The sequence below is a fragment of the Penicillium manginii genome (assembly GCF_028828005.1).
Source record: "Penicillium manginii strain IBT 31320 chromosome Unknown utg000006l:1.0-4164085.0:1.0-4166146.0, whole genome shotgun sequence".
Lineage (NCBI taxonomy): Eukaryota > Fungi > Ascomycota > Eurotiomycetes > Eurotiales > Aspergillaceae > Penicillium > Penicillium manginii.
In genome coordinates, this window is record NW_026643107.1 from 2,438,197 (window position 1) to 2,464,075 (window position 25,879).

At 50.5% G+C, this 25,879-nt stretch overlaps 10 protein-coding genes across 10 annotated transcripts; 6 read left to right on the plus strand and 4 right to left on the minus strand.

The window, feature by feature from the left end:
• Positions 1–185: 185 nt before the first annotated feature.
• Positions 186–1,724, minus strand: wetA (developmental regulatory protein WetA; the record flags this gene model as incomplete). Its single annotated transcript, XM_057105930.1, has 1 exon — positions 186–1,724. One exon carries the CDS (start codon positions 1,722–1,724, stop codon positions 186–188), a length of 1,539 nt encoding a protein of 512 aa, XP_056957379.1.
• Positions 1,725–4,742: 3,018 nt separating this feature from the next.
• On the plus strand, positions 4,743–5,888 carry N7533_009281 (uncharacterized protein; the record flags this gene model as incomplete). The annotated part of the gene is made up of 1 exon (XM_057105931.1): positions 4,743–5,888. One exon carries the CDS (start codon positions 4,743–4,745, stop codon positions 5,886–5,888), a length of 1,146 nt encoding a protein of 381 aa, XP_056957380.1.
• A 2,403-nt stretch (positions 5,889–8,291) lies between these two features.
• On the minus strand, positions 8,292–8,524 carry N7533_009282 (uncharacterized protein; the record flags this gene model as incomplete). The annotated part of the gene is made up of 2 exons (XM_057105932.1): positions 8,292–8,436; positions 8,490–8,524. The coding sequence occupies 2 exons, from the start codon at positions 8,522–8,524 to the stop codon at positions 8,292–8,294; spliced, it is 180 nt and encodes a 59-aa protein (XP_056957381.1).
• Positions 8,525–11,371: 2,847 nt separating this feature from the next.
• N7533_009283 (uncharacterized protein) lies at positions 11,372–15,250 on the plus strand (the record flags this gene model as incomplete). Its single annotated transcript, XM_057105933.1, has 4 exons — positions 11,372–11,421; positions 11,466–13,869; positions 13,932–14,795; positions 14,846–15,250. 4 exons carry the CDS (start codon positions 11,372–11,374, stop codon positions 15,248–15,250), a joined length of 3,723 nt encoding a protein of 1,240 aa, XP_056957382.1.
• A 697-nt stretch (positions 15,251–15,947) lies between these two features.
• N7533_009284 (p24 family protein) lies at positions 15,948–16,822 on the plus strand (the record flags this gene model as incomplete). The annotated part of the gene is made up of 3 exons (XM_057105934.1): positions 15,948–16,163; positions 16,284–16,410; positions 16,503–16,822. 3 exons carry the CDS (start codon positions 15,948–15,950, stop codon positions 16,820–16,822), a joined length of 663 nt encoding a protein of 220 aa, XP_056957383.1.
• Positions 16,823–17,469: 647 nt separating this feature from the next.
• Positions 17,470–18,429, plus strand: N7533_009285 (succinate dehydrogenase assembly factor 2; the record flags this gene model as incomplete). The annotated part of the gene is made up of 2 exons (XM_057105935.1): positions 17,470–17,920; positions 17,996–18,429. The coding sequence occupies 2 exons, from the start codon at positions 17,470–17,472 to the stop codon at positions 18,427–18,429; spliced, it is 885 nt and encodes a 294-aa protein (XP_056957384.1).
• A 524-nt stretch (positions 18,430–18,953) lies between these two features.
• On the plus strand, positions 18,954–20,401 carry cpcB (40S ribosomal protein RACK1; the record flags this gene model as incomplete). Its single annotated transcript, XM_057105936.1, has 4 exons — positions 18,954–19,033; positions 19,097–19,223; positions 19,366–19,683; positions 19,957–20,401. 4 exons carry the CDS (start codon positions 18,954–18,956, stop codon positions 20,380–20,382), a joined length of 951 nt encoding a protein of 316 aa, XP_056957385.1. The 3' UTR covers positions 20,383–20,401.
• Positions 20,402–20,923: 522 nt separating this feature from the next.
• Positions 20,924–22,405, minus strand: N7533_009287 (TPR domain protein; the record flags this gene model as incomplete). The annotated part of the gene is made up of 1 exon (XM_057105937.1): positions 20,924–22,405. The coding sequence occupies one exon, from the start codon at positions 22,403–22,405 to the stop codon at positions 20,924–20,926; it is 1,482 nt and encodes a 493-aa protein (XP_056957386.1).
• Positions 22,406–22,686: 281 nt separating this feature from the next.
• On the plus strand, positions 22,687–23,984 carry N7533_009288 (SOS response-associated peptidase; the record flags this gene model as incomplete). The annotated part of the gene is made up of 3 exons (XM_057105938.1): positions 22,687–22,713; positions 22,766–23,300; positions 23,371–23,984. The coding sequence occupies 3 exons, from the start codon at positions 22,687–22,689 to the stop codon at positions 23,982–23,984; spliced, it is 1,176 nt and encodes a 391-aa protein (XP_056957387.1).
• Positions 23,985–24,341: 357 nt separating this feature from the next.
• On the minus strand, positions 24,342–25,256 carry N7533_009289 (uncharacterized protein; the record flags this gene model as incomplete). Its single annotated transcript, XM_057105939.1, has 5 exons — positions 24,342–24,405; positions 24,459–24,489; positions 24,541–24,620; positions 24,676–25,085; positions 25,161–25,256. 5 exons carry the CDS (start codon positions 25,254–25,256, stop codon positions 24,342–24,344), a joined length of 681 nt encoding a protein of 226 aa, XP_056957388.1.
• Between the last annotated feature and the right edge of the window lie 623 nt (positions 25,257–25,879).

Below are 25,879 nucleotides of genomic sequence, written 5' to 3' on the forward strand. Positions count from 1 at the left end.
TAAAAGTATACAGAATTTTGGGGGAGGGAGAACCGAAACCAAAGATAGAAAAGCAAGAAATCAAAGCGCCAGAACGACCAATCCAGATATTCCCCATGATATAGTTATAACAAACAAAAACACCGGCTGTAACGTCAAATTAATCACACGCAAAAATTAAAACAAGCATCAAAATCTGATGTGCTTCAGCATAATACAGCTTCCAAAGCATCAACATCGCCGCCGGCATTGCGCACGGCGCGAAGAGCCGCCTCACTCAGTTTGCGTCGTCGGTCCTTGGCTTCTTGCTCCCGGCGAGCTTTTGTCTTAGAGCTGCCAGAAGGTGCGACGCCACCGAGGATTCGGTGGCTATCATTAGCTGTGAAGTTCACGAATGAGACGTTCACAGATTTGTTTGCCCCACGGGGGCTGGTGGAGGACTTTGCCGTCTTAGGGCCATTCATGCTCTGGCCTGAAAGCTTCCGACTGTGTGTGCGACGGTGTCCCTTGTTCTTTGGTGATGTATCGGCCCGCGGGGAGAGAGACGGGGAACGGGAGGTGTGGACTTGTTGAGGGGCGAAGGGAGTAACGAATTTCTGAGAATTTGAGGCCACATTGGAGGAGAAGGAAGAATCGCCGGAGATGTCAAATGACGGATCGAGCTGGATCATCAAACCACCCTGCATCATGTCATTTTGACTGCCGACGCTTTGCATGGAGCGCTGAGGTGCAGGGGATGCGACCATAGACTGGTAAGGAGTCTGCTGCTGCTGAGCGACTCTGGAGGGCATAGGAGACCACCAAGAGGCATCCTGGGCTTGTAGATCAGGTGTGAAAGAGAGAGAAGAAGTTCCAAGGGCATCCGACTGCCACGAGGAAATGGATTGAGGATCGGATGAATGCGATGAAGAGAAGATATCATCTGCGGAGGGAGGACTGGAATTTGTCAAGGCCGAGGAACCGGGGTGGTTCATGTATTGTTGCTGGTGTCGTGCAAATGCAGTGACAGAGGGAGAGGGCATTGATACAGCAGGAGAAGGGTGGAAGAGGCGGGAGTCATATTGGCCGGGCATTTCTGGCAAGCCCTGGTGCATGGTTTCGGCGGTCATATTTTCGTGCTTGACGATGACGTCCGAGGGCGGAGGAGACAATGGAAGACGCTCGTCTGCGCCAGTGAAATCGAAGTTCTGAATCTTTTGAGCCCAGGCGTCGGGGTAAGCGATTCTTCCTTTTTGAACCGAAGAGCGCATCATGCTAGGAGAGAAGGATTGCTTTCGCAGGAGTGACCGGCGCTCATTTGGGTCACGATGGCGAATAGACTTGGGAGTAATGAGAGCGCTCTTGTTCGTCTTACGCCGAGGAGTAGCTGGCGGGGTGGATGGCGAGTTAGATGAAATTCCGGTAGGTCCTGTTGGGCGGCGGGAGGAAACCTCGAAATTGTTCAAGGTAAATTCGGAGATAGCAGAAGGGTGAACAGTGTCTTGAAAAGCAAATTGGTCAAGAGAAACTCCGTCGTCTTGCAGGGACCAATCCTGAGTCCAAGGTTGCGGTGATTGACGATGGCGTTTAGAAGTGGAGTCGGTGGGGGAGTGATCGCCACAGTCCGAGAATGAGTCTAGGGGAAAGAGCTGGTCAAGATCGCTGGACAACGATAGGTCTTTGTTGCTATCGGGACCGGAGGGATCCATATTGACGTATTGGTTGAATAAATCATTGCAGGAATGATCGAATGGTTGGGCGAACATCTTGCTTTGTTTTCCGTTTGCGGCGAAGTGGTTGTGGTTGAGTCAAAGGTCGAACACCCGGAGAGCCGATAGTGCACTGTGATTGGTGACCAAAGGATAAAGAAAGTCTTTGAAGACTTGTGGGGGTACAGTTTGCAGTGGATGCAAATATGCCAAAAGGATGCAAATGTTTGGGAAAGGGGGAGAGAGATGTTTGATAGTTTGTCAATCAAAGAAAACACTGCAGAGTATGCAAAGAAAGCAAAGCAAACAAACAGATCAAGGCGACTATTTGAATGACCTTGGACAGCTCCAGCCTCAGATTTTCTACATACATTCCAAGCAGATCCCCAGATGCTCGAGGAATGTGCGAGGAACAACCCGGTTGGCTGCTTGAAGACTCCACCCCCCTCCAAAGGAATGATTCAAGGCCATTTGCTCAGCATCAAGCCAATCAGACAGACAGGAAGTCTGAAGGTTGATAGATCCGCTGAAGTGTATCCACCGTAGCAAGCTTCACAATTGACAGCCACCGTAGATAATGCAACCTTCCCGCACTATTCCCGAAGCATCGTATCTCTGAATAAGTCAGTGTGGCGGGGAGTGTGGGAGAGAGAGCCAACATGCCAAATCAACACTGTACATACAGTGAGATCGGCATAACCCCAATGGGCATCGGGGGAGGGTTCTGGGTTTGGGTCGGAACGGCCATCGAGCCGTAAAAAAGATCTCCGAGCCTAAGTTGCGCCCCATCTCACTGGTTGAACATCTATCACCTGCCAGGCTGAACTGTAGTGTAGGCGTCATGACCCTCGATATCAAGTCATCACGATTATCCTTAGGTTAGCCTGATGGAAGGTAGGATCCACCACAGCTTGGCCGTCTTTTTTTCCTCCCCTTTCTTTCCTCTCATAGGCCAATTGTAGCTCTCATAGTGGAGTTGTTGCAAGTGCATATCCAATGTTCGAGTGTCGGAGGACTGGAATGTGGGTCGAGAATGCCAGAGGTATCGCGGAATGCTACTCCCGCCCCTTCCGACAATGCACAGAAGGGTCTCTGGCATTCGAGAAATCAGATCGGCCGACAAACCTCCTCAATGAGGGATAGCACGAAAGAAAGATAGCCCCGGGCCGTAGAAGATCGCCGGCCAGCAGCACCGTTGGAGCTTCTCGAACTCCTACCGTTCTATTATTATCCACATTGCGGAGATTCTGGCTCTAAATCGAATGCATCGAAGCATAGACGAAGCCACGCTTCTCAGTCGTGCTTCACGATATCTCCCGTTGAATTGTGAGAGGATTGGCCAGTTATGGAGACGTTTCAAAGAGGTGGCATGATTCTCATTCGCTGTTCCTTTCTTAGTCAAAAAGGTACCATTGGCCAAATGCGTCCTATGTACCGATGAGAGTAAGCTCGAGTGGCGCATGCCCAGTTGTTGTTATGCCAAGTAGTAGCAGCTGGATATAGCCATGACGGTGTTCTATCAGTTGGTCAAGATCCCGAGGTCCTTGTTTGGCTAGGCCAGGAACGGTGAACATTATCAAGTGTAGGAACGGGTCATCAAGGGTGTATTTCGGGGTACAACACATTTGCGGCAAAGGCAGATAACGAGGCACTATTCATAGGGCTTGGAAGTACAGCTTACTTCACGACCCAAAACCGCCCAAAATCAGGCCCATCTTGGATGCATGATTTGGAAATGCATCTATAGCCTTAGAGGAGGGAAGTGCATGGTGGCACTGGTCAATTGTAATTTCCCAAGAAGCCAGGGTTGGCTGAAGATTCTTGAAATCAAATTGTTCCAAGTTTATCCGTAAGATGGCATTAGTCCACGTATCGTGAGGCCTACAAACACATTAGGCGCCCCATGCAGTTCTGCTCGGGTGATATCTCGTTCACGTGATGTGGCCATCATTCAGAGCGGAATAGGAAGTATTCATGATCGATGCCCGAATGTGATGTATAAATATTCCGTAGGTCCAGAAGACGCTAGTTGTCAGGTGCATAATCTAGATTCTAGTGTCTTCTGTATGGAATACTCCGTACTCCGTAAGACGTCTCGGCAAATGCGAAGGGAAGCGACGGGAAGCGGCTGAGTCAGGATGAGGTCAGGCGAGTGAATGAAAGGCCTTGCTTTGGTTGATTTGGAACCATCAGGTGCTTCAAGGCTTTCCCTATTATTAGCACTTGCTTTTTCCTTTTCCTTTTCCTTTCCCTTTCTCTTTTCTCCCTTGTTCCACATCCTTTCAACTCAATATCCCATCCTTGTTAGTCCGGCTGCCTACTTTGCTGGCTATTTCCCTCCCCATCCGCCCCAGTTACCGAAGTGTGACTCAACTCGGAACCCCTCTTCAGCACCCCGCGGAACGTGGGCACTTCCGGCTCAACCCCAATTTTCTCCCTCTTCTCCTCTTCTCCTCATCCCCTCCGTCTCGCCCATCGTTAGTTGGGTTGCGATCGCGCTCTCCTGTGACCCGCCCACGCCTACACTCGTGGGCCCTCTGACATTCCGCCGTTTTCATCGCGTCGCGAAACCCACCATCGCACCCCCGACGCCTCTCGGCCATCAGCATCGCCACTCGTCTCACCAAACACCAAACCTCCCAACTTTCACGAAAAGCGTCGAGAATTTGGTACTGAGTGATCTACCACTATCCATTCCAGTACAAAAATACCGATCAACCATCCTACCCCTTGACTTCTCTACCGACTCCTCTAAGCAACAAAGCGCCCGAAAACCCACCTTCAAATTTTTACAAGACACAAACGAAATGTATTCCTTTATCATTCTGGCTGGGCTCGTCCCCGTCAAGTGTCCTTAAAGGATCGCAAGATTTCTCTTGTGTTTTCATACCATGGATCTCTCTCCATGTTCTGAAGGCTTCCGACGCCATTTCAATAACCACCATTTTTGAATAAACCATTCACACCAACTCCCTTGTGCTCACCACGAGCATATAAAAGTATTCCTCCTTGCAGCCCATACAGGAGCATCGTGGTGTGTCAAAACTCAACAATCAACTTTTCAAGCTCGCCAACATGGCCACTTCTACCATCAACCGGGAGTCATGGGACTCACTTTCATCCACGTTCGCAAACCTCGAGGTTTCATTTTCGCAGGACAGCTGCTATGGGTCCGATGAAGTATCGGTCTCGTCCAATAACGCTGCACCGTTGCAGCCAACCGCTTCAACCTACACCATCAAACCGGAGCGCCCTAACCTTCCGCCATTCTTGAAGTCAATCCTCAAGAACTCGCGCTCCGATGAGCAATGTGACACCGATTCGGAGTCGGAGTCAGAATCCGGCTATGGGTCAGATGACATGGAATCCGAATACGATGCTCTCTCTGAAGGCGAGAGTGATGAAGACGAGGATGACGATATGTCTGATTTCTCTGTCTGGGAAGAGACTTCTCAAGACGTTCCTGAAACCCGTCAAGACCACACCGATTCATTTGACGTTTCTTTCATCGGATTTGAGGCAGCTGTTCATTTCAGCCCATCTGTCCAGTACATCGATACCCCAGAATACACCGAGGATGAAGAGGAAGGCTCGGATTCCCAAATGACTGTCCATGAAATGATGCTTCTTTCCCTGCAGTCAGGCGGCTCCCAGGGCTCCTTGGTTCAGTCCGATGCGGACGATATGTCAGATGACCTCTGCGATGATAGAGAATTCGTTCAAAATTGCACTCATCATCCTGAAGAATACACTCTCGACGGTGTTGACTTGGATCGCAATCTCTTCGTCGCGTTGATCAACGGTATCCATGGGATTGCCGATCACAAATACAAGAGCTATCTTCGCCTTCATGTCGACAGCATTCGTCTGGGCCACGAAACAGAGCCCATGCACCCCGACGATCCCCCGTGCATGTATCTCGATTCAATCGTCACTCACGTCATCGGCATTTTTCGCAACCTCCTCGCAGTGGATGAGCTTGATCGCCTAGTTGCCCTGCGCAATGAAGATCTATGCGACCAGTCGACAGATTCCGATTCCTCGGGCAAATCTGCGAGCGCCCATCTCCTTCTCGACAAGATCGAGCACCTGCTCCTCAACAGGTTGGCAAGTGGTCGTGTCGACATCAGCCCAGATGAATTGAGTTTCCTTGCTGGTGGCGTTGCCCATGCTCTGGGAACGCAGGACTTGCCTGCATCAACGGCAATTACGGTCGAATAAGTACCAATGAATAAAACAACAAATGATGCTCACAGCAGCTGAGCACATCACAACCAAATTCAAAATCAATTCACGATGTCACGACAATAACAAAATAGCGATTCATTTTCGTCTGATATAACAGACAAATGATATCAGATGGTTCAACCCAAGGAAAAGTATTCGGTCAGCTCGGCAGACAAGTTATTTGTCCTAGTTAGCATTAAATTCACATGGTTCTTTATCTTCATCTTCTATTCTATCTGCCGGTAGAATTTCATAGCGTAGGAGTTCCAAGGTTCTCGTCTGGCGCTGGATTTAAACTACATCATGCTTGACGTTTTGATACTGTTTGCTAAGGCTTGTTCGAGCTGGGATCACTTGCTGCTGCCCAAGGATGCATCTTGATTTATTACGACAAATGAGGTGAACACCTACTATAGTTCCTACCAGTACTAGGTAGTATACAGTATCTAGTCCCGATAATGCTGGTACTAACTAGTATTATACTCACCTGGGCAGGTGATGAATCCATGGGTGGATTGCTCCAGGGTGCTGGGTACTTCCAGTGGTATTGGTACCAAGGCTGAAGATATAGTCTATCTCAACACTCCTACTTCCAGCATTCGACACCTGGGCGCCGGAAACGATTGACTACCTAGGTAGGTCCATCCAATAGTCTGAAAAAAATTTACCTCCTGTGAAAGACAATATCTTCTCAAGGTCAGGCAATGACCGCTAAACATCCAATGCCGATCTACCTCGTAATTGCAAGGCTTACGCAGTCCGAGACTGAAAGCAAGACTCTGCGACAACTATGAAACAAATCGTCCCCCCCAGATCCAAACGCCAACCAAACTAGTAGACAGGAATTAAAAACATAGCACGAGGAAAACCAACCTCCGACAGGCAGTACGCACATGCAAAAGAAGCGGCCCTCAAGCAACGGTCTAGAACCTCGCAAAACGCCAACGTCGATAGAGCAAAAGCCAAACGGCCAACGGTCTTGAGCATCATACCCAAAATGGAAGAGACAGCCAGGATCGGCCGTTTCAGGTTTCCCCCCGCTCTCCACAGCCAGCCTTAAAGCCACCCGACTGGGTGCAATGAAGTGAAGATACTGTATGTACCAGTCCCAATGGCATGGACCTCTGACTCGGGCTTGACGGGCCCCTTGAAGAAAAGACCCCGGACATTTGGGGATCCAGATCCGTCAAATGGGAAAAATACATAGGAATTGGCGAGTGGGTCGCTGCAGAGGGAGGGGCTTCGGAGATTTCCTTATGGCCCTTCCAGAGCTGGCAAGGATGGACTCAGGGGGGCTTTGACGATTGAGGGACGGCATCTGCCTCATTTGATTTTTGGGGTATGCATGTTGTTGCTTGATTTGACGGGGCTATCATCATCAAGGGCGGAGATGATATACTAGTATAAACTATGAATGGTTTACGGTACTAGTAGTACCCTCACTGCTTGTTCGAAGGTTGTTCTCGTGTAGGCACTCCAGTCGATACTCCGTCCCTGTAAAACACCCAAAAGGGGTACTAGTATCCAGTTCTCTAGGCCGATGTACGTAGAAACCGGCTGGTCATCAGAGCAAGTAAAATGAAGTGTGGAGCAAGAGCCACGAAATGGCAGATCTCAACTGCATAGGCTGTGCAAGCGGTTGCACGGCGCCTTCTTCTGTCCACTATTTGCGTTATATCATCACCACCTCATACTACCCTTGCGTGCTCCTGTTTGCTATTCCTCTTTTATTATGCTCACCTTTTTTTTTTCTCCGCCCGCGCCTTCTCTCTCTAAGCTTTCGCTATCCGACTTCCCCCCCCCCCCATTAGCTCAAGATTTATGGTGTCAATAGCTTTTGTATCAGAGAGACCTAACGCGCGGTATCGTCTATTTCAAACTGTAATTCCTCTTTATATTCTTTTTATTTTATTTTTGTCTCCTTCCTTTTATCAATAGAATCTTTACTATTTACCTTATGTTTTTACAAGTATCAGCTCCCTTCCGAGGCTCTATGCAAGTACTCGAAGAAGTCTTTATGAGAGGAGAAGGATGGCATCGTTTTGTTTCTAAGAAGTCTAAGACTCGGCACATAGAACCTAATAGTCTAGAGGAAGATTGTTATGGGGGGAGCCCATCTGCGCAATAAGAGAACCTCGCCACCTGGGTACCCACACCATCGATTATTGCTCTCGAGATATCCAGAAGGTCCACACAGCACGTTAGCTTTGGAGCGAATTTCCTCTGACACAGCAGGTAAGCCAAATGATCGGTGTCAGACCAGACGATGAAGATTGTGATCATGACTTCCCCCTGTAATAGCACACATGCAGGGCCATCGTGCGACTCCAGAGACAAGTTGAATGCGCTGCAGAGTGACAGGTCAAGTAGGACGAAGAGGTTGGCTCCAGTCCCCGTTTAGCCGGTGTCGATCGTAACGGCGTAGGACTGCACAGACATGTTCTCCGTACACGGGCGGTGCTTTTGCTCGAGGTTCTCGCTCTGTGCTATGAACGGAGTGTCTGTGTCTACAATGCGGTGTGCATACATATGAACTGTCTTCCTGTTCAGGGTTTATACAGCACATGGACTTTGACGCACGTACCATGCACTCACTGAACTTTCTTTGGTCCCAGTGTAAAAGTCTGCATGGTGAACCCCCCCTCTTGCTATCTCCTTTCTCAGTGGAGAGGGTTGAAGGACTTCGCGTCGAGGTCTATGCAATCTTGGCTGGTGGGGCCCTCAGGAATTGGCAGGCAAGTTTATGACAGCGAGCAAAGAGTGGACCACTGGCACTTGAGGTTCCTCGCCAGGGCGGGAATTGCCGGTGGAAACTTCAACAGAACCAGGCTTTTATGGACGATCACTTTCCCCCTCATCTCCTTTCTTTCCCCTCGCTTCCTTGTCAGCAGCCGGGGGGGGATTCGCGATCGTGCGACGGAGTCGGGTTTAAACTGCCTCACGGATAGCTACATATATGGTCATGACCTTCGTCGTGATTATGCCTTTGCTACGTAATATGTCACATTGTCAATTGCTCGAGCTGCAATGTGAATCAACCAAAGCTTTCTAAGGCTGACAAGAGCGGGGTGACGAATTGGCAGACTCGGGGGGGTCAATAGTACATAAATGCATTGTGATGAGATCTGATATATCGCACGCCTGCAGACTTCGTACCTCGAAAGTATGTCTGTCGCTCGTGCATTCCAGACACGATGGCTTCGGATGCCGCATAGTACCTCGTGTACTAGTAGTACTACGGAGTATATCCATTTTGAAGTCGTGCGTTCTCTGTGAATAACCACGGTATGGCCACCGAGTGTACGTGTTTCCAGGAATTGGAAAACCCTATTCCCGCTTACGGCGCGCATCACCGACCGACTAGAAGCTAGTCTACTCCACGCCAACCTCTAGGTTGCGGAGTAAACGGGCCACGAGGGACCGCCAGGAGACCCGCTGGTCTGTCGATCGTGGGACTGCAAAGCTACCCAGAAGAATAGAAAATGATGCGAGGCACACATGTGCATACCTAGATAGCGAACTCCGTCCTTCGTACATAAAATCGGGATCTACACGTTTCTGGCCAGGGGTGCTGACCGCTCCTTGAACGGAGAACATGGGCAACTCATATCATATCTCTAGCACGGAGTTTGCGGCCGAAAATAGACAGCGTGTATGAATAGTGCGCGGAGTACGGAGTACAAATTCTAGTACTGTTCCTGAAAATGGTCATAGCTATCAGAGCACGCCACCGGTCAGTCGTTGGACGGTTCGGAGATTTTCATTCGCTGTGGGGGGGCGTTCTCCCCGAAAACCGAACAGTGGAAATTCCCCAGCGGACAGGCGGCCTCGTCAGTGATTGGACTTACCAATGGAGACAATGGAGTATGTATTCTATCGATCGACACCGCAGAGAAGAATGACCGAGCCCAAAATTCCAGTCGAGTGATTTGTCACATGGGGAGAGCTAGCAATCCCATTGTTCCGGCTTTGCTCGGTGGGGAAGGGGGAAGAGCAAAGACGCCAAAAAAAACCGCCCTAAAAAAGGTGGTCAGATCGGAAAGAGGAAATTCGATGGATGGGGCCTGATTCCTTGGGGCAATATCTGCAACTACTGTAAAACGGCTACTGCAGGCGCCTTCATCGGGCGTGGAGGACTTCGGGATTCCTTGCATAATTGGGGCACCTCGTGGGTGTCCCCCACGCGCTGTTGGCGAGCCCATGGAACAAGGCCAGCAGATGAATGGTCGCGGCTGAAGGGAGGGCCGAGGGCCACGATGACTGGTTGAAGATGGTCCCGTCCGTGGTGGAGTCCTTACAGACGCTATCGAGATGGGCCGTGGGCAGCGGCCATTGAGAAGAGTTAGGCGACCCCGAGGCAAGTGAGCAACGACTCCCAGTGGAGAGGGTCACGAAGGGCCATGGAAGGTTTGGAACAGCGAGAGATTAAAAATGCACCCCAAGGTGGAACAGGGGTCCTGCAGGAGCATCAGCGTCGGGAACAATTCCAATAATGCGAGTGGGTTGGGCGCAAGTGTGAAAGGCTAAGTGGCCCCACGAGGAGATGATTGGGTTTTTCAAGTGGATTCAAATGGATTCACTCAGTCACTAGCTTCCTCGTTGGAGTCCGTCGATCGATGGAACAGTCTTGTTGTTCGTAGCCCCCTGCCCCTGGTTTCTTCAATGCGATAGGCGGAGCAGTTGATGGCCGGACCGTGGTTACGCCAGGTACAGATAGGAGGATATACGAGAACGGGAATGGGATGAGATGGAATGGATGAGTGTACGGAGTAGATTCTACTTGTATTCCGTATACTTCATGCATATAGGATACTCCGTACTCCGTATACATACTTCAAGTAGTATGCATGTAGTATACAAGCCTACACTTACGGTATACACATTACCCTAAAGTATAACCATAGTACTATGTACACAATTAATACAATCAATACAGCGTAAGTCAAATTAAGTCCCAACTATTAACCATTCGGTAGTCTCCTCCGAATGATTCAAGCTTGGTCTCCACTCCGGAGGTTTGAACGATACTAATTTCGACTCCTGTCTCTCTCTCTCTCTCTCTGTCTGTCTCTGTCTGTCTCTCTCGTTTCTGTCTTTCCTCTCTCTTTCCTCTCCTTCTCTTTGCTGTTCCCTCTTTGATCATTCCCAACCAGCATGACCCTGCGCCTCTCCATTCTTTAACGGGTACGTTTTTTGATTTAATTTGATTTTCTTTTCTTTTTCGGCATTGAATCTGGGGGGCCGTGGCGTCCCTACCCTCTCGGGCGCAATTTCACCAAAGAGAATGCCTGGCTGGAATGCAGAAATCAAAGAATTATAAGCAATATACCAGGAATATACAAGCTGACGGGGAACACAGGATGATTCAGAAATTGGAATTTTAGTCTGAGCCAGTCCATTCTGCGCTCAAGAACAGACATACTACTCATACGGGATACTCCTCACTCAAAGGGGATACCCTGGTCCTACTAGTCACCATGCAACCTTACAAAGGATCCGATCTCCTGGAAGCCGGGACCGCGACTTTGTCCCGTTCTCGAAGCACCTCCTTATCCAGCGAACACTCGAGAGTGAACCTCATGTCTCCCCCTCCGTACACCCTTCACCTGCTTTTATCTCTTCCTCCGCTGCTTCGGAAATTATCGACTCCGACCAAGAATTTAATGCCGCCGATTTTGCCCCCGAGGACGACGAAACTGGCTCCGGCGCCGCGGCGCTGGTTACACCGGCCGCCCTTTCACTCCTGAACGGCTTCCTCGACAATCTGCTCTTCAATGTTCTGGCCGCTTCCAAATCTACCCAGCTCTCATGTATCCGCCCAGCCGTCTCCGACGTTCTGAAGCCTCGTCTCGCCTCCGAGGTTGTCGACACCGCCGATGAGGAATTGAGCGAATATATGGGGGGCGCCGACGACGAGAAGACGGAATTTCGTGGTGGTCAGGAGCCCGGCGGTGATTTCGATCTTGTGCGCTCATGGAAATTGACCCGCCTTCGATGCATGGTATACACTCGTTTGGGTGACATGGAAGAGGAGGATGAGGATGAATATATTGCGCAAGATGGTCTCGGGGAGTGCGACGGTGCGCCCCGTCGATTCTCCAGTCACGTCGACAACATCACCCCCGCCGCCGCCATTTTTCTGACTTCCATCATTGAGCACATTGGCGAGCGCGCCTTGGTGATTGCTGGTGAGACAGCGCGCTCTCGGCTGTCGGCGAAGCTGAATGACGGCGCCAATGAATCGATTGACCTGGACGAAGAACGTAAGCGAATTGATCGGTTAGTGGTGGAGGATCTCGACATGGAAAAATTGGCGTTGAACGCGACTCTGGGGCGGCTGTGGCGGACTTGGCGAAAGCGCAGACGCAACACCACCCTTTCGCGAACTCTCTCTCGCGAGTCCTTCCGCCGTCGAGGTTATTCGACTCTGGCAGGAAGCCGCAAGAGCAGTATTGCGACCATTGAGGAACCTGTCACTCCCAAGGAGCCGCTTCCCGAGGCTCAACCCGCGCCCGTCGAACCAGCCGAACCAGCCGACATCCCCTTGCCCCTCGGCGATCACGATGTCAAGGAGATCGAGGTTCCCGGTTTCTCTCATGAGTTGGAAGATGAGGTGCAGACGATGCAGGCCGTTGTCGCGCACAAGGTGCGACCACGCAGCTTGATGGTTTTCACATCGCCATCGCTCGCGCCAAGGTCGCCTGGTGCGAGGGATTCTCCCTTGAGTGCGTCTGCGATTGACGACCCGCAGGTGGTTCGTCATGCCCGCTCAAGGTCATTGCCGAATGCGGCGGCCAGCCCACCACGCGAAGCCAAGTCTGAACCAACAAATGAAAATGCGCCATCCCCAAGTGCCTCGGAAAAGAGCAAGCAGCTCGAAACCATGTACGAGGATGACGAATCCGCCGAGTTTGTCGATGCTGCAGAGTCCGCCCCTGGCATTGCAATCACCACACCTATCGACGAGCCTACAGAAGCGGATGGTTTAGAAGATGCGAGAATGCCCATTGTGCGGGAAGAAGATGAAGAACAAGCCGAACGGGGTCCGCCCGTGAATGAAACCATTGCTTCCTTGCGCTCTAGCGCCAACGACGAGACCGATCAGTCAAATAGTGCCCGAGTTTCCATCTCATCCCTTGATGAGGAACCAACCATAAATCCGGAGATTATCGAAGGACGGGGCATGTGCGAGAAGCCTAAGCCAACTGCGACGATCCAGCGCCCAAGGAGGAAAACTAGCAGGGATGTCACTGCTCAGATCAACGCAAAGGCGATCACTGCAGAAACTAGCGGGTCAGATGTTGATTCTATCGCGGAGAAAAAGCCCGCTACGCAAGGGGCAGAAGCCACATCCGCCGCCACGATCGAGGCTGTCAACACTCCCGATGACGAAAACCCCGTCGAGCACGATCACGATAAATCGGCCATGGCATCCCCATCGCCGAGTGATCCTGTGAATGAAGACAATACCGTTTCCGAAAAGCCTCTACAAAGTGTCGCCGCCCTAGAACCCGATAGTTCTCGTCCTGCCTCCTCTTCGGGCGACAGCCAATACTCCCAGAAATCCCGTACACGCCATAGACCTAGCCCGCTCGTGGTTACGGCTAGCAACCGCAACTCTCCCAGTGGCACGGAGCGAGCAGCCGTGCAACGCATGCCTCCACGACCTTCCAATTCTATTGCTTCGACCGTCCAGCCAGCCAAGTCCCGCCGCTCAGAAAGCTTCAGCAGTTCGCGCGAGAAACGTCCAGTTACGGCGGGCTCTACCACATCCCAGAAATCAGGAAAGATCACTCGACTCATGACTCGTCCGGGCGAGTCTCCTTCGCTCCGCCTTCGCAGCTCATCTGACACGAGCCGGGCATCTGGTAGCGCGGACTCTGACGGTAACGATACCACAGACCTGGACAAGTTGATCAATAGCGATGAAACTATCCACTTCACGCTAACACCGAAGAGCGTGAGGGAGATGACCGTAAGCCCTCCTCTTTCATTCCGGTCTAATTTGTTAGCAAACCGACTAACCCAGTTGTCCAGTTCCCCGAGCCGCCTCGACCAATCCCTAGGTCGGACACGTCCGATACCCATGATCTGGCTAATTTCTTGAAGAGCACGGCTCCTCCAGGAGAAGACCCACGACCACCGACTTCTCTCTCCACCCGCACAAACGGGGAATTGACTTCTCTCGGACGCACCAAGTCCGCCGACTCCCCCAAGTTTATTCCCATTTCCTCTCGTATGCCAGCTCCACCAAAGTCCCCCGTGTCGTCAGGCAATGCTAGGGATGCTCGTCCTGTTCAAGATTCCACTCGTGAAATTGCCGAGTTCATCAAAGCAACTGGACCTGCCACTCCTACTTCTTCGCATCCAGGCAGCCCGACCCCTACTAATGGGACGAGGTCTTCTCGACGCCAGTCCACTATCTCCGCCAGTACAAACAATACCCATAGCACCCACAATACCGTCAAGTCCAACAATTCTCGTCAATCAATTCGCAATGCCCGCCTCCAAGCACGCGCACCCGCTGAGACTAAGCGTTCTCAAACATCAGAACTGATTGATTTCATTCGCGAGGGTCCCCCGCAACCTGGTGCACACCGCATTCCCCGAACAGTTGCGCCGTTCAGGAACACGATTGACTCCGAGGACCTCCCTTACGAGCCCGTTCAAAGTGAGAAGGACACGGCTACTCACAGCTCGGTGACCAGCTCTACGCCTAATAAGTCAATGACTTCTTTGGGCTCGCGGACAGGTCTGTTGGAATCCGCCAATCGTGGCAATGCCCAAATCAAGGCGGCACCGCCTGCCAAACCCATGGGATTCGATGATGAGCCAATGCCAGTTCGGAAGCAGCGTCGTGTTCCAGACCCCTATGCAATTGACGACGACGACGATGATGATGTGCTCGAAGAGCTTATCAATGCAAAGCCGCCCCCACGCCAAGAGGAAAGCTTAATGGACTTCCTCCGCAACGCGCCACCTCCCCACCAACAGAAGAGGCGCGCCAGCCCTTCCATTTAAGCGGGCCCCCGCCGTCGTCAAACTCCAATGGCTCCGCAGGCTTGAAATCTCGTTTCCTGCGTGGCGCCAACACCGACAAGGGGCCCTCCAACAAAAAGTCTATGAGTTCTATGCGTTCGCAGAGCACTCTTGGCAGCACTCAGGCCAACTACACCCAAAAGGTTGGTTTGGAGCGCAACCCCGGTACGATGCCATCCACCTCGCACAAGCAAAGTGAGACCAGTGCTCTGGCGGACTTCCTCCGCAACACAGGACCACCTGAACCACCAGCTCGACCTAAGAAGGACACTTCCTTCTCGCGCTTCTTTGTGCGCCGCAAGAAGGTCGAGGCATAGATGCTTCCTAATCCCACCCCAAACCTTCGATGTCATGCTTTGAGCGTTTTGAAAATTTCCATCTAACGATCCACATCTCATATCCATCGTTTTGACTATGTCTCCTCTTCATATCCATCTTTCTACTTATATTCATCGTTTTGAAACTCTACATTTTTTATAGAGTCTTTACGTGCCTTGCGGTACCATTTTCATTTTCTGTCTATGTTGCGGCTATGACCCGGTGGCTTTCTTTCGCTTCTTCATGAGAAGACACTTTCTCTTCAAAATTCCTTCGTTGGAATGTGACACTGAACGACTAATACGTTTTGATTCTCTTTCTATGCTTTCTCTTCTTCAATTCTTTTTCATGTGTAGCTGGGAAATCCCCGGTTACATTTCTGTGAACTTCGCGAGATACCATGTTTGATGTACTTGTGCCAGTATCTAAGCCTCGATACTCCGAAATCAATTTTCTTTCTTCACTGCCTATTCCAAATACTCCAGTAATCGACTGATAAACAATTCAATTCCATTGATTTTGAGTATTAATGAATCCAGATTTACGAGGATAATGGTTCTCAGATGTACAAGAAATGTGGTTATGTTATGTGGTCTATAGTTCCGCTGGATCCACCGGAATATTGTTGATCCCGGCCCCCTTACCAGGTGGCATCAACAGCTCTCCTGTTTACCGACACGACCAGTTCCCCAAACCATGGGCTCCTCTCCATTCACAATGAGGTCCGTCCTCGCATTTTTCCTACTTGTGGTGCAAATCGCAACAGCCCTGAAATTTGATCTGCCCGCCCAGTCCGGCCACGGCGGCAAGAACGAGCGATGCATCCGCAACTTCGTCTCGAAGGACCAGTTGGTCGTGGTGACCGCTATCGTCAGCGGTTCCAAGGGTGACGGCCAAGTCGTCAACATGCACGTATGTTCAATGTCTCCCCGGATACATGGTTGTCTCAATTCCATCCTCGGGGCGACCATGGGTGTCCGCCCTTACACATGAGGCAAGGCGATTGCTAACGGCTTACTCTTCAACATACAGATTAAGGATTCTATGGGCAATGACCACGGTCGGCCCAAGGATATTGTTGGCGAAGTGCGTCAGGCTTTCACCTCGACCGCCGACACTGCCTTCGACGTGTGCCTCGAGAACCAGCTTTTCGGCCGCAGTAAGTCTCACCAAAGCCGCGGATGCGAACGCCGTCGAAAACCGCTATCCTCGCAGTCAATCAAATGGATCTAATCCGAGTTCTCTTAATAGACGCCATTAGTAACCCATCCCGCGAAATCGAACTCGACGTTGAAATTGGCGCCGATGCCCGCGACTGGTCCAGCATCCAGGCCCAGGAGAAGCTCAAGCCCATCGAGACCGACCTCCGCCGCATCGAGGAGATGGTCACCGAAATTGTTAACGAGATGGACTATCTCCGCTCCCGTGAGCAGCGCCTGCGTGATACCAACGAGAGCACCAACGAGCGCGTGAAGTGGTTCGCCTTCGGCACGATGGGTATGCTGGTTGGTCTGGGTGCGTGGCAGGTTGTTTACTTGCGGGCTTACTTCCGATCCAAGCACCTTATCTAAAGCCGCTGTTGTGTGTGGGGGTGGATAGGTTGCATTCTGGAGTGTTATGTTTTATTTTTTCTTTGGTTTGCTGCGATCTTGAATCTGGGCTGCAGCGCTTTCTGGGGGAGTCATGCTCCATCATCTCCCTGTGTACTCTCTCATGTCGTGTGGCATTCTGTTGCAATAGTCATGACCTCAATGATATAAAATACACGCCCTGCTTGCGCAGGTATTAATCATTCATCTTGTTCAGTCTTACTACTATTCTTCGTTACGACGGCGGAGTACATCATTTATATACAAACCTTGGAAATGTCCTTACCCTGGGCTATCTAAGATGGGGCGGTCCTGCTCAGGTGGATATATTTAATATTGGGCTCTGGAATTTATACTTAGTAACACAATAGAGAGTGTCCCACCAACTCGACCGACTTGAAATCAATTGACTCAACTAGCATTGTTGTAGCTGATGCCGGCTATGTAATACGCCGCGGCCGAGTGGAGAGAAATGATGCAAACTGTGCAAACATCGGGGACCGGGTGTTGCAGGTACATTTTCGGGACATTACTTCGGATGATGTCAAGTTAGCATTGCAACTTCTCAACTTGCTATCCCTTCCAGCAATCCTCAAAATACCTGCCGAAGCTGAAGAGAGACGAGCACAATGTCCGCCTCGAGACTTATCCAGCGCGCCATGCGCCCCGTGCCGTCCTACTCCTTGACAGCCATCAACCGTTCATTCGGCACATCGGCTCTGCGCTTCAAGGATCCCGATGTGAACGACCGGGCTCCCTCGACTGCCCAGGGACATCGTGACGCCCAAACCAAGAAGACCCCCAACCCGTTCGTTCCCAACACGACTTCCACAATGACCAATGACTTCCCTAGCGCTGGATCCCGGCCTGCGCCGCCCGAGATGTTGAATTCGGTCGACCCGAACTACCGCCCAGCTGATCCGTACCCTGGCAAGATTGAGCACTTCACTGGTGGTCGTCAGGACCAGGGTGCGCAGAAGCCTGAGCTGGGAGTTGGAGAGATGGAGGGTATTACCTTCAAGGTTGAGCCGCTGAAGAGAGTTGGGGAGGACGTCACCACCAAGAGAGCACGTCTGCTATGTAAGTTGTCTCTGATACCCGGCCGAAGGACAATATCTCCAAGTGAAGACACCAGCTAACATTTTGAAAATCTAGACCAGAGTCGGAAGCGCGGTATCCTCGAATCCGACTTGCTCCTATCTACATTCGCCGACGTCTACCTGCGTACCATGAACGCAGAACAGCTGCAGGAGTACGATAGCTTCCTAGACGAGAATGACTGGGATATCTACTACTGGGCCACACAGGACCCGCCCGCTGACGAACCCGGAGCTGACGCCCGACCCTCCGAAGACACGCTGACCGAGACCTGGAAGGAGAACAGTTCCAAGAGCGGCGAGTGGGCGCAAACCATTGGAGCGTTCCGGGCGGCATATCGCCCTGTTCCCATGCGCTGGAAGGAATCGAAGGTGCTGGAGTTGCTGCGGGAGCATGTTCGTGATAAGAGCGCGACTGGCTTTGAGTCGGCGAAGAGTAAGAAGACTGGCGGTGGATTGGGCCGCATGCCGAATGTGCAGGTGTTTAACTAGATGAGGTGGAGGTATAGCCATTCTGTATATTATAGTTGTTATTATTAGGTAGTTGTCTTCGTTGACACAACGAGGTATGTATATTCAAGTTTAAAAATGAGGTTTAAGTAGTACTGATGTTATAGTACTAGGTAATAATGACACTTGTTATTCGATCCGGAATGGAGTTCAAGTTGGATGTATACTGATGTGAGGTTAATGTGAGTTTCGACAGAATACTCTTCGGGTAGACTCCATGCCTTCAATGGTATTCAATTGTATTCCATTGTCTGGTAGTACTCCGTACTCCATGGAGAACAAGTGGATCCAATACAATGGGATCCATTGAATCATGACTAAGCACAGCGCTGACGGGATACCACGTGATCTTCGCTTATTACTTAGGGCACAGCGGAACCACACAAGGAACCAGCCAACCGGGTTAGGGCTTGAGCGGGCACGCAGTCCCATCCTTCCCTCTGTGATTTTATCTCCCCAGCGTCAACGACCTCACCATTCTCTCACCCTCACCGTCTATCTTCACCATGGCTGAGCAGCTCGTCCTCCGCGGCACCCTCGAGGGCCACAATGGCTGGGTTACTTCCCTGGCGACCTCTCTGGAGAAGTAAGAGATCCGGCCCTCAGTTTTTCGCATTGAATAACTCATTCTGACTAACTCCGCTTCTAGCCCCAACATGCTGCTGTCGGGCTCTCGCGACAAGACCCTGATCATCTGGAACCTTACCCGCGATGAGCAGGCCTACGGTTACCCCAAGCGCAGCCTTGAGGGTCACTCCCACATCGTCTCTGACTGTGTATGCATTTGCCCCTCCCGCACCCGCCCCGGAAGCAAGGATCAATCGGAAATCGAATGAATTTGAATTGGCATCGGAATATTGCAACCGGGAATAATTGGAGCTTTCTGGCTGACCGCTGGTCTTTTTTCTGCGTCTATAGGTGATCTCCTCTGACGGTGCCTACGCTCTGTCCTCCTCGTGGGACAAGTCCCTCCGCCTCTGGGAGCTGTCCACCGGTAACACCACCCGCACCTTTGTCGGCCACACCAACGACGTCCTGTCCGTCTCTTTCTCCGCCGACAACCGTCAGATCGTCTCCGGATCCCGTGACCGCTCCATCAAGCTGTGGAACACCCTCGGTGACTGCAAGTTCACCATCACCGACAAGGGCCACACCGAGTGGGTTTCCTGCGTCCGCTTCAGCCCCAACCCCCAGAACCCCGTCATTGTCTCCGCTGGTTGGGACAAGCTCGTCAAGGTACGCTATCCATCCCGAACTCCGAACCCCAGAAGATACTTTTTCGACTGCTTTTTTTTGCACTCCCACCCCCTACATGATGTTTGCATATAAACGTATTTGCTACTTCAGAGCCCTCAGGGCCATGAGACAACCATTCACCCAATGCCTGATAGAAACCATTCAAAACATTATTTTGTTTTGAATGAGGAGAAAGAAGAAATTTCTGCTGCTGGATCGAGTCACCAAAATATGGATCATATCAGGAACGCTGACAATTTATTCATAATATAGGTCTGGGAGCTCGCTTCCTGCCGTCTGCAGACTGACCACATCGGTCACACCGGATACATCAACACCGTCACCATCTCTCCCGATGGATCCCTGTGCGCTTCCGGTGGCAAGGATGGTACCACCATGCTGTGGGATCTCAACGAGTCCAAGCACCTCTACTCTCTCCACGCCGGTGACGAGATCCACGCCCTGGTCTTCTCCCCCAACCGCTACTGGCTGTGCGCCGCCACCAGCAGCTCCATCACCATCTTCGACCTCGAGAAGAAGAGCAAGGTTGATGAGCTCAAGCCCGAGTACGTCGAGAAGGGCAAGAAGTCCCGTGACCCCGAGTGTATCTCCCTGGCCTGGTCCGCCGACGGCCAGACCCTGTTCGCCGGTTACACCGACAACAAGATCCGTGCCTGGGGTGTTATGTCGCGGGCTTAGATCCTGTTTGATGAGTTTGCGGTGAAGGGAATGGAGGCCTCTTTTTGATCTATCGTCAAGGGAATCAAAAAAAAGTTCAAAATCCAGAACAAGAAGGGCAATTGGTTTGGAATGTATGAGCCACGAGCAATGAAGCACTTTTAGAACGGGGCCGCCCCGGTCTGAGAGGTTTTCTTAACATGCCTAGCTTGCTTGATTTCGCCATTAAAATCAATGTCTGGAATCTTGTGAAGGCGTGTGATGTTCTAATACCATTAAGGCATCAAAATGTTTCCTATTTTTACTTCACTTGGTTCCAGTCTCGTAGTCTCAGATCGTAGTCGTAACCCAGCCTGTAATCGCACTTGTGTCCTCCCCAATGGTCTCTCCCTTTGATGTGATATTTCACAGGAAAGGGTCTACTAAGTTTGTCTATCCCTGTTCTGATATACTGACAGTTGGTGTTTGAAGAAGAGGTAAATACATGGATGATAGTAGGAGTTGGATTCTATTGGGTCATAAAGTAATGTACAAAAAGTGCTATCCTGATAAAGTGATACATCTATAGGAGCCTCTTTCGGAGTCTTGCCAACGCATCATCTGCCAGTTCGACCCCCTCTTGGTAGCCAAGACCCTTTGCAAGAGATCTAGCCTCCGTGTAGCGTGCAATTGCAGTTTCGGGCTTTTGTTGTAGCTCAGCCAGTTCACCAAGATTGTAAGTAGCCGCAACACAGCTAAGATCACACTCCTCGTCGCGAACTGGGGGTTTGATGTGTGCCGCGACATCAATGGCCTTTTGTGCCCATTGTCGAGCAGCCTCAACAGTAGGGTCTTGGGAGATACCCTGTTGCTTCATCTGTTGCTTCATCTGTTGTACACGAGGCGATGTTGACTGTGCCTGGCCAGCCATGGAGCTGGCAACGCTATTCAGCAACACGACCTGCTTGCAGGAGGGGGCGTCTCCCTCCTCAGTGCGAAGGATGTCCAATGCACGAAGGTATAGCGGCATGGCGAGCTCATGTCGTTCCTTGGCAGTATAACTTATTGCGAGGTCTGTCAGCGCAGTGGCGATTTCGGTCAAGTTCATCCAGGAAGAATCTGATCCCTCGCCGGAACTTGCTCCAACGGGCAACCCTAGTTTCTGACGTCGGTGCATCTCCTTCAGACACAATTCCACGGCAGCAATCTGAGCCGCCTCGGACTTCTTGTCATCTTGGATATAGTCGCTGGAATATAGCTCGGCCAGCTTCATCTCGATGCCAATGACTTTCTTCAATGCGCGATCCCGCTGTCGCGCCTCGTACTCTTGCATTTCCTTCAATGCCTGCTCCGCATCCTGGAGTGCCTGCTCATTGATTTGCACATTATCAGGAGCCACCTTGACATTAGAGGATAGCTGCGCCTCTGGGAGTGACGGTTTAGTGACAAGAGAAGACTCCGATCGTTGGCCTTCTTCAATCCAGGTCAAAGCCTCTCTCTTCGTCCGCTCCAGAACCTCAGTAGCCTGCTTCACCAATCCTGCCTTTTCCAGCATGGCTGCAACCTGAATCTTGAGGCCCAACACTTCGTCTGAGAAAGGATGCATACCCTCCTCGATGGCCATATGCAGCGCATTTTTATACGCCTGCAATGCCTTGGGCGCGTTCAGGTCGATATCCGTGTAGTAAATGGCTTGGCGCAGAGCATCCGCTACCTTCGGCGGGAACTTGGTATACTGAGGTATGTTCTTGGTGATTTCGACATAAGTAGTGTAGACGAGTAAAGTAATTCCACTGACAGCAGCGAGGACAGCGATCGGCAGCGCGACGGGATTTTTGCGGAAAATATCCTTTGACGCTTCGCGGTAGCCCATGCGGACACGCTGACGGAATGAGGCAAATCGCTGACCGGCGACGCGCGAGTTCAGGCTCGGGTTCGTATTATGTACTCGTGCATGTGGTGTCGGTCGTGCGGTGTTGCTGTATATTGATCGGGTGGCCGTTTGGCGCTGGGTTTGGAGACGCGGGATGCTGGCGCTAAGGCGCCCCGACGCTGCACGGAACATTGGCGTATTATTGTATGAAAACGTGGTCTTTGAATTGATATATCGCGCCGATTTGAGTGTAGGGAATTGCCGTGCTCTGGGGTTGAGGGTTCCTAAAGGTTGAGGATGAGAAGGCGGAGATTCCGGCCGCAGGTCGATTTTCTCTTGGTCCAAGCTTCTCTCCGCCGCCCACTACGTATGACGTCGCCCGTGCCTACCTCGCCGACGAGGTCTCGTTCCTCGCTTGCACTGGTGATGTAAACCAAGCAAATATTTCAATCAATTACATCGTCTAGCTAAATATGTGTGGACGATATGCTCTGGGTGTGGTAGGTTCTTCTTGTCACGGTCAACTGAACTTCATGCTCATCACCGCAACAGCGATTGGCGTACATGCGACAGCAGCTAGAAGACAGGGGCATGCTAGTTGATGACGCGCCAGAAGATGAAGATATCCGAGAAACATTCAACTTTGCTCCTGGTAATTTCGGCGCTGTTTATCGAGCAGACACGCCTGACAGGGGCTATGACCACCAGGAAGCACCAAACGAAGGCCAGCATAATGAAGACGAAGCATCAAAAGAAGAAGAACTCGAAAAGAAAAAGGATGCGTCAGGAAATATCAAATACAAGATTCAAAGTATGAAATGGGGTCTTGTTCCCTTTTGGACCAAGCGTGCGCAGGACTATGGCTCCATGATGCGTACTATCAACTGCCGAGACGACTCATTGAATGAAGATCGGGGCATGTGGACGACAATGAAGCGAAGGAAGCGATGTATTGTCATATGCCAAGGCTTCTATGAATGGCTGAAGAAAGGACCGGGTGGTAAGGAAAAGGTTCCTCATTTCGTCAAACGAAAAGATGGAGATTTGATGTTCTTTGCGGGACTATGGGATTGTGTGCAATATGAGGGTAAGATTTCGAGTATAAAGTGTTTCCCCCTCAAAAACAACATTTCGCTGATAGACAATTCCTGGAGCAGGTTCAGACGAGAAAATCTACACTTACACTGTCATCACAACCTCGTCGAACCCTTACCTTGCATTCCTACATGAACGCATGCCTGTTATTCTAGAAGCTGGGTCGGAAGCAATGAGGACATGGCTTGATCCCAAGCGAACGACATGGTCAAAAGAATTGCAGACTATGCTTAAGCCGTACGAAGGCGAGCTAGAATGCTACCCCGTCACGAAAGAGGTTGGCAAGGTTGGGAACAACTCTCCCGACTTCATCATCCCAGTCAACAGCAAGGAGAACAGGAGCAATATTGCCAATTTCTTCAATAATGCTAAGAAAAAGGCAGACGACCATATGGCCATTTCAGATGTCTCTCCGAAGCAGGAATCCGTTTCTCTGCAGGCAAAACCTGAAGATGACAACAGCTTAGAGACACTTGATAAAAAAGGTATCAAGAGGGAGCATAGTACGCCGAGCACTGATGAACACAATAAGAAGCAGAAAATCGTTGAAAGCACAATCTCTCCGTCCCCATCGAAATCGAAGATGCGCAGCGCCACCCACAATACACCTAAGAAAAAGTCTGGTCCGACCAAACTGACCGGTGGATCACAAAGGATCACTAACTTTTTCAAATAATACAAGCTAGCTTCACACAAAGAATAAGAAAATATCTATGAGTTTTGAAGTGCCCTCCAGCTTTGGAGGGCTGGGGTCAATATATTCTTACTCGGAGGTACCACTACCTAGTAGTACTAGACTCCAGGTTGTAGTAGAGAAAAGTCTTGAGGTCCTTAGGGTTTCATACTACTACTAGTACTAGTTACTACTTAATATCGAGGTTCAAATGCAACCTGGAGGTCATGGTTCTCTTTCGGTACAATAGATTATGATACAAGATGGATGCAAATACTACTACTACCTACTAGGCTAGGTATTTTGGTACAAATATTCTATATACTACCGCTCTCCAGGGCTTCAGACACTACTGATTCATTATTTCTCCAGCTCTCGCAGTCTCTGTACGAGCTTTTCTCTGAGGAATGGGCTCAATCCCAGGCTGTAGAATCGAGTTAGCAAATAATCGACTTCAAAAGTGTGAAGAGTTCTTACATTCCGTCTCGGGTCACGGTCCGATATGTCCCTGCTATATTGTCAGTGGGCAGTTATTCGAATACCAGTGAGTGTACCATACCGCTAGGTTGATAATTTCCATTCCCATCTACAAATTGGCCCTGTCCATCAACCTCGAGACTACCGAACATGTCCTCAGGCCTGTCCGATATCAGTTACAGTCGTTTAGCAGCCTCATTCGTTGGCTATAACTTACCATGCGATTCGTCCATACTCCGGAGGTCGTCTACTATCCGAAATGTGTATCCAGCCACCTCTTCCAGCAGAACCGACACCACCTTGGCCACTAGCCCCACTACTGGAGTCACCCATCTCCTTACGCCGTCTCCCACCCTGCTTGCCAGGAAGTAGCACGCCACCCGACATTAAGTTGGCACCTGATGTGGATACCATGACTTGAGCCTGGGACTGTGCATCAGGATCTTCATGAGCATGCTTGGTAAACACTTCTTGGAGGATACCGAGGAACTTGGAGTTCTCCGTGAGCGAGTCCGCGGTTGGAGGGAGCTTGGTTGTAACTCCAATGGCAAGATTAGGGTTGACTGGTTCGGAGGGTAGGAGAGATAGAATATGCGATGTAGTTGGACTTTCACTGGGAAATATATACTAGAGGACAATCGAGTTAGCATCACAAGCGCAACTTGAAAGTACCTAGGTAACGGTTGGCCTTGAATCGCATACTATATGGGGATTCCCTTCCAGAGTGGAGACACAGCGAACACGAGCCCATCTGGGCGTACAAAAGACCTGACGGCCAATAGATCTCGTGGCAAACATTGCTAAGTGTCAATCGACGTCTAGAGAAGGTGCTTCCAAGCATTGGATCATCGTGCAGATCCCAAGGCGGTGTACTTGTAGCATGTAAGTCATCATGATTACACCGCCATGCCCTCCGCCTAGATTCGTTATTCAAAGGCGATCGCGAAAAAGATACTACCTACCTAGGTATGTTTAGAAAGTGCGTCGCATAATTAGATTACTACTTGATTTTACATGCAAACTCTGGAATATAGAAGTGTTCAAACTTCGAAGTTGTGAGTTTTAACATCTCTTACCGCTGCCGGGAACCTGGAACTACTACAAGTGAGGAAAAGCTTTAATAGTAGTAGGTATCTAAGATTAGTGGGGGGTGAAGCATGTATATATATACTACTAGTTGACAGTCATTTAATCAAACCTTCAAAGTTTCTTTGTATACTAATTTTTATGTGCTTAGTACTACCTTAGGTATCTTGTAGTACTGGTAGTAGCAATTGGCCATTACCTAGTATTTGCTTTTTTATATGCAAAAAGCAGTGTGCAGGATCCATTGCCTGACCGGTCTTTTGAATGCAAACAAAAGCTTAAGTGGCCATCGCCTACATACGCATGCTAGAGAAGTAATCATTCCAAGTTCTGAT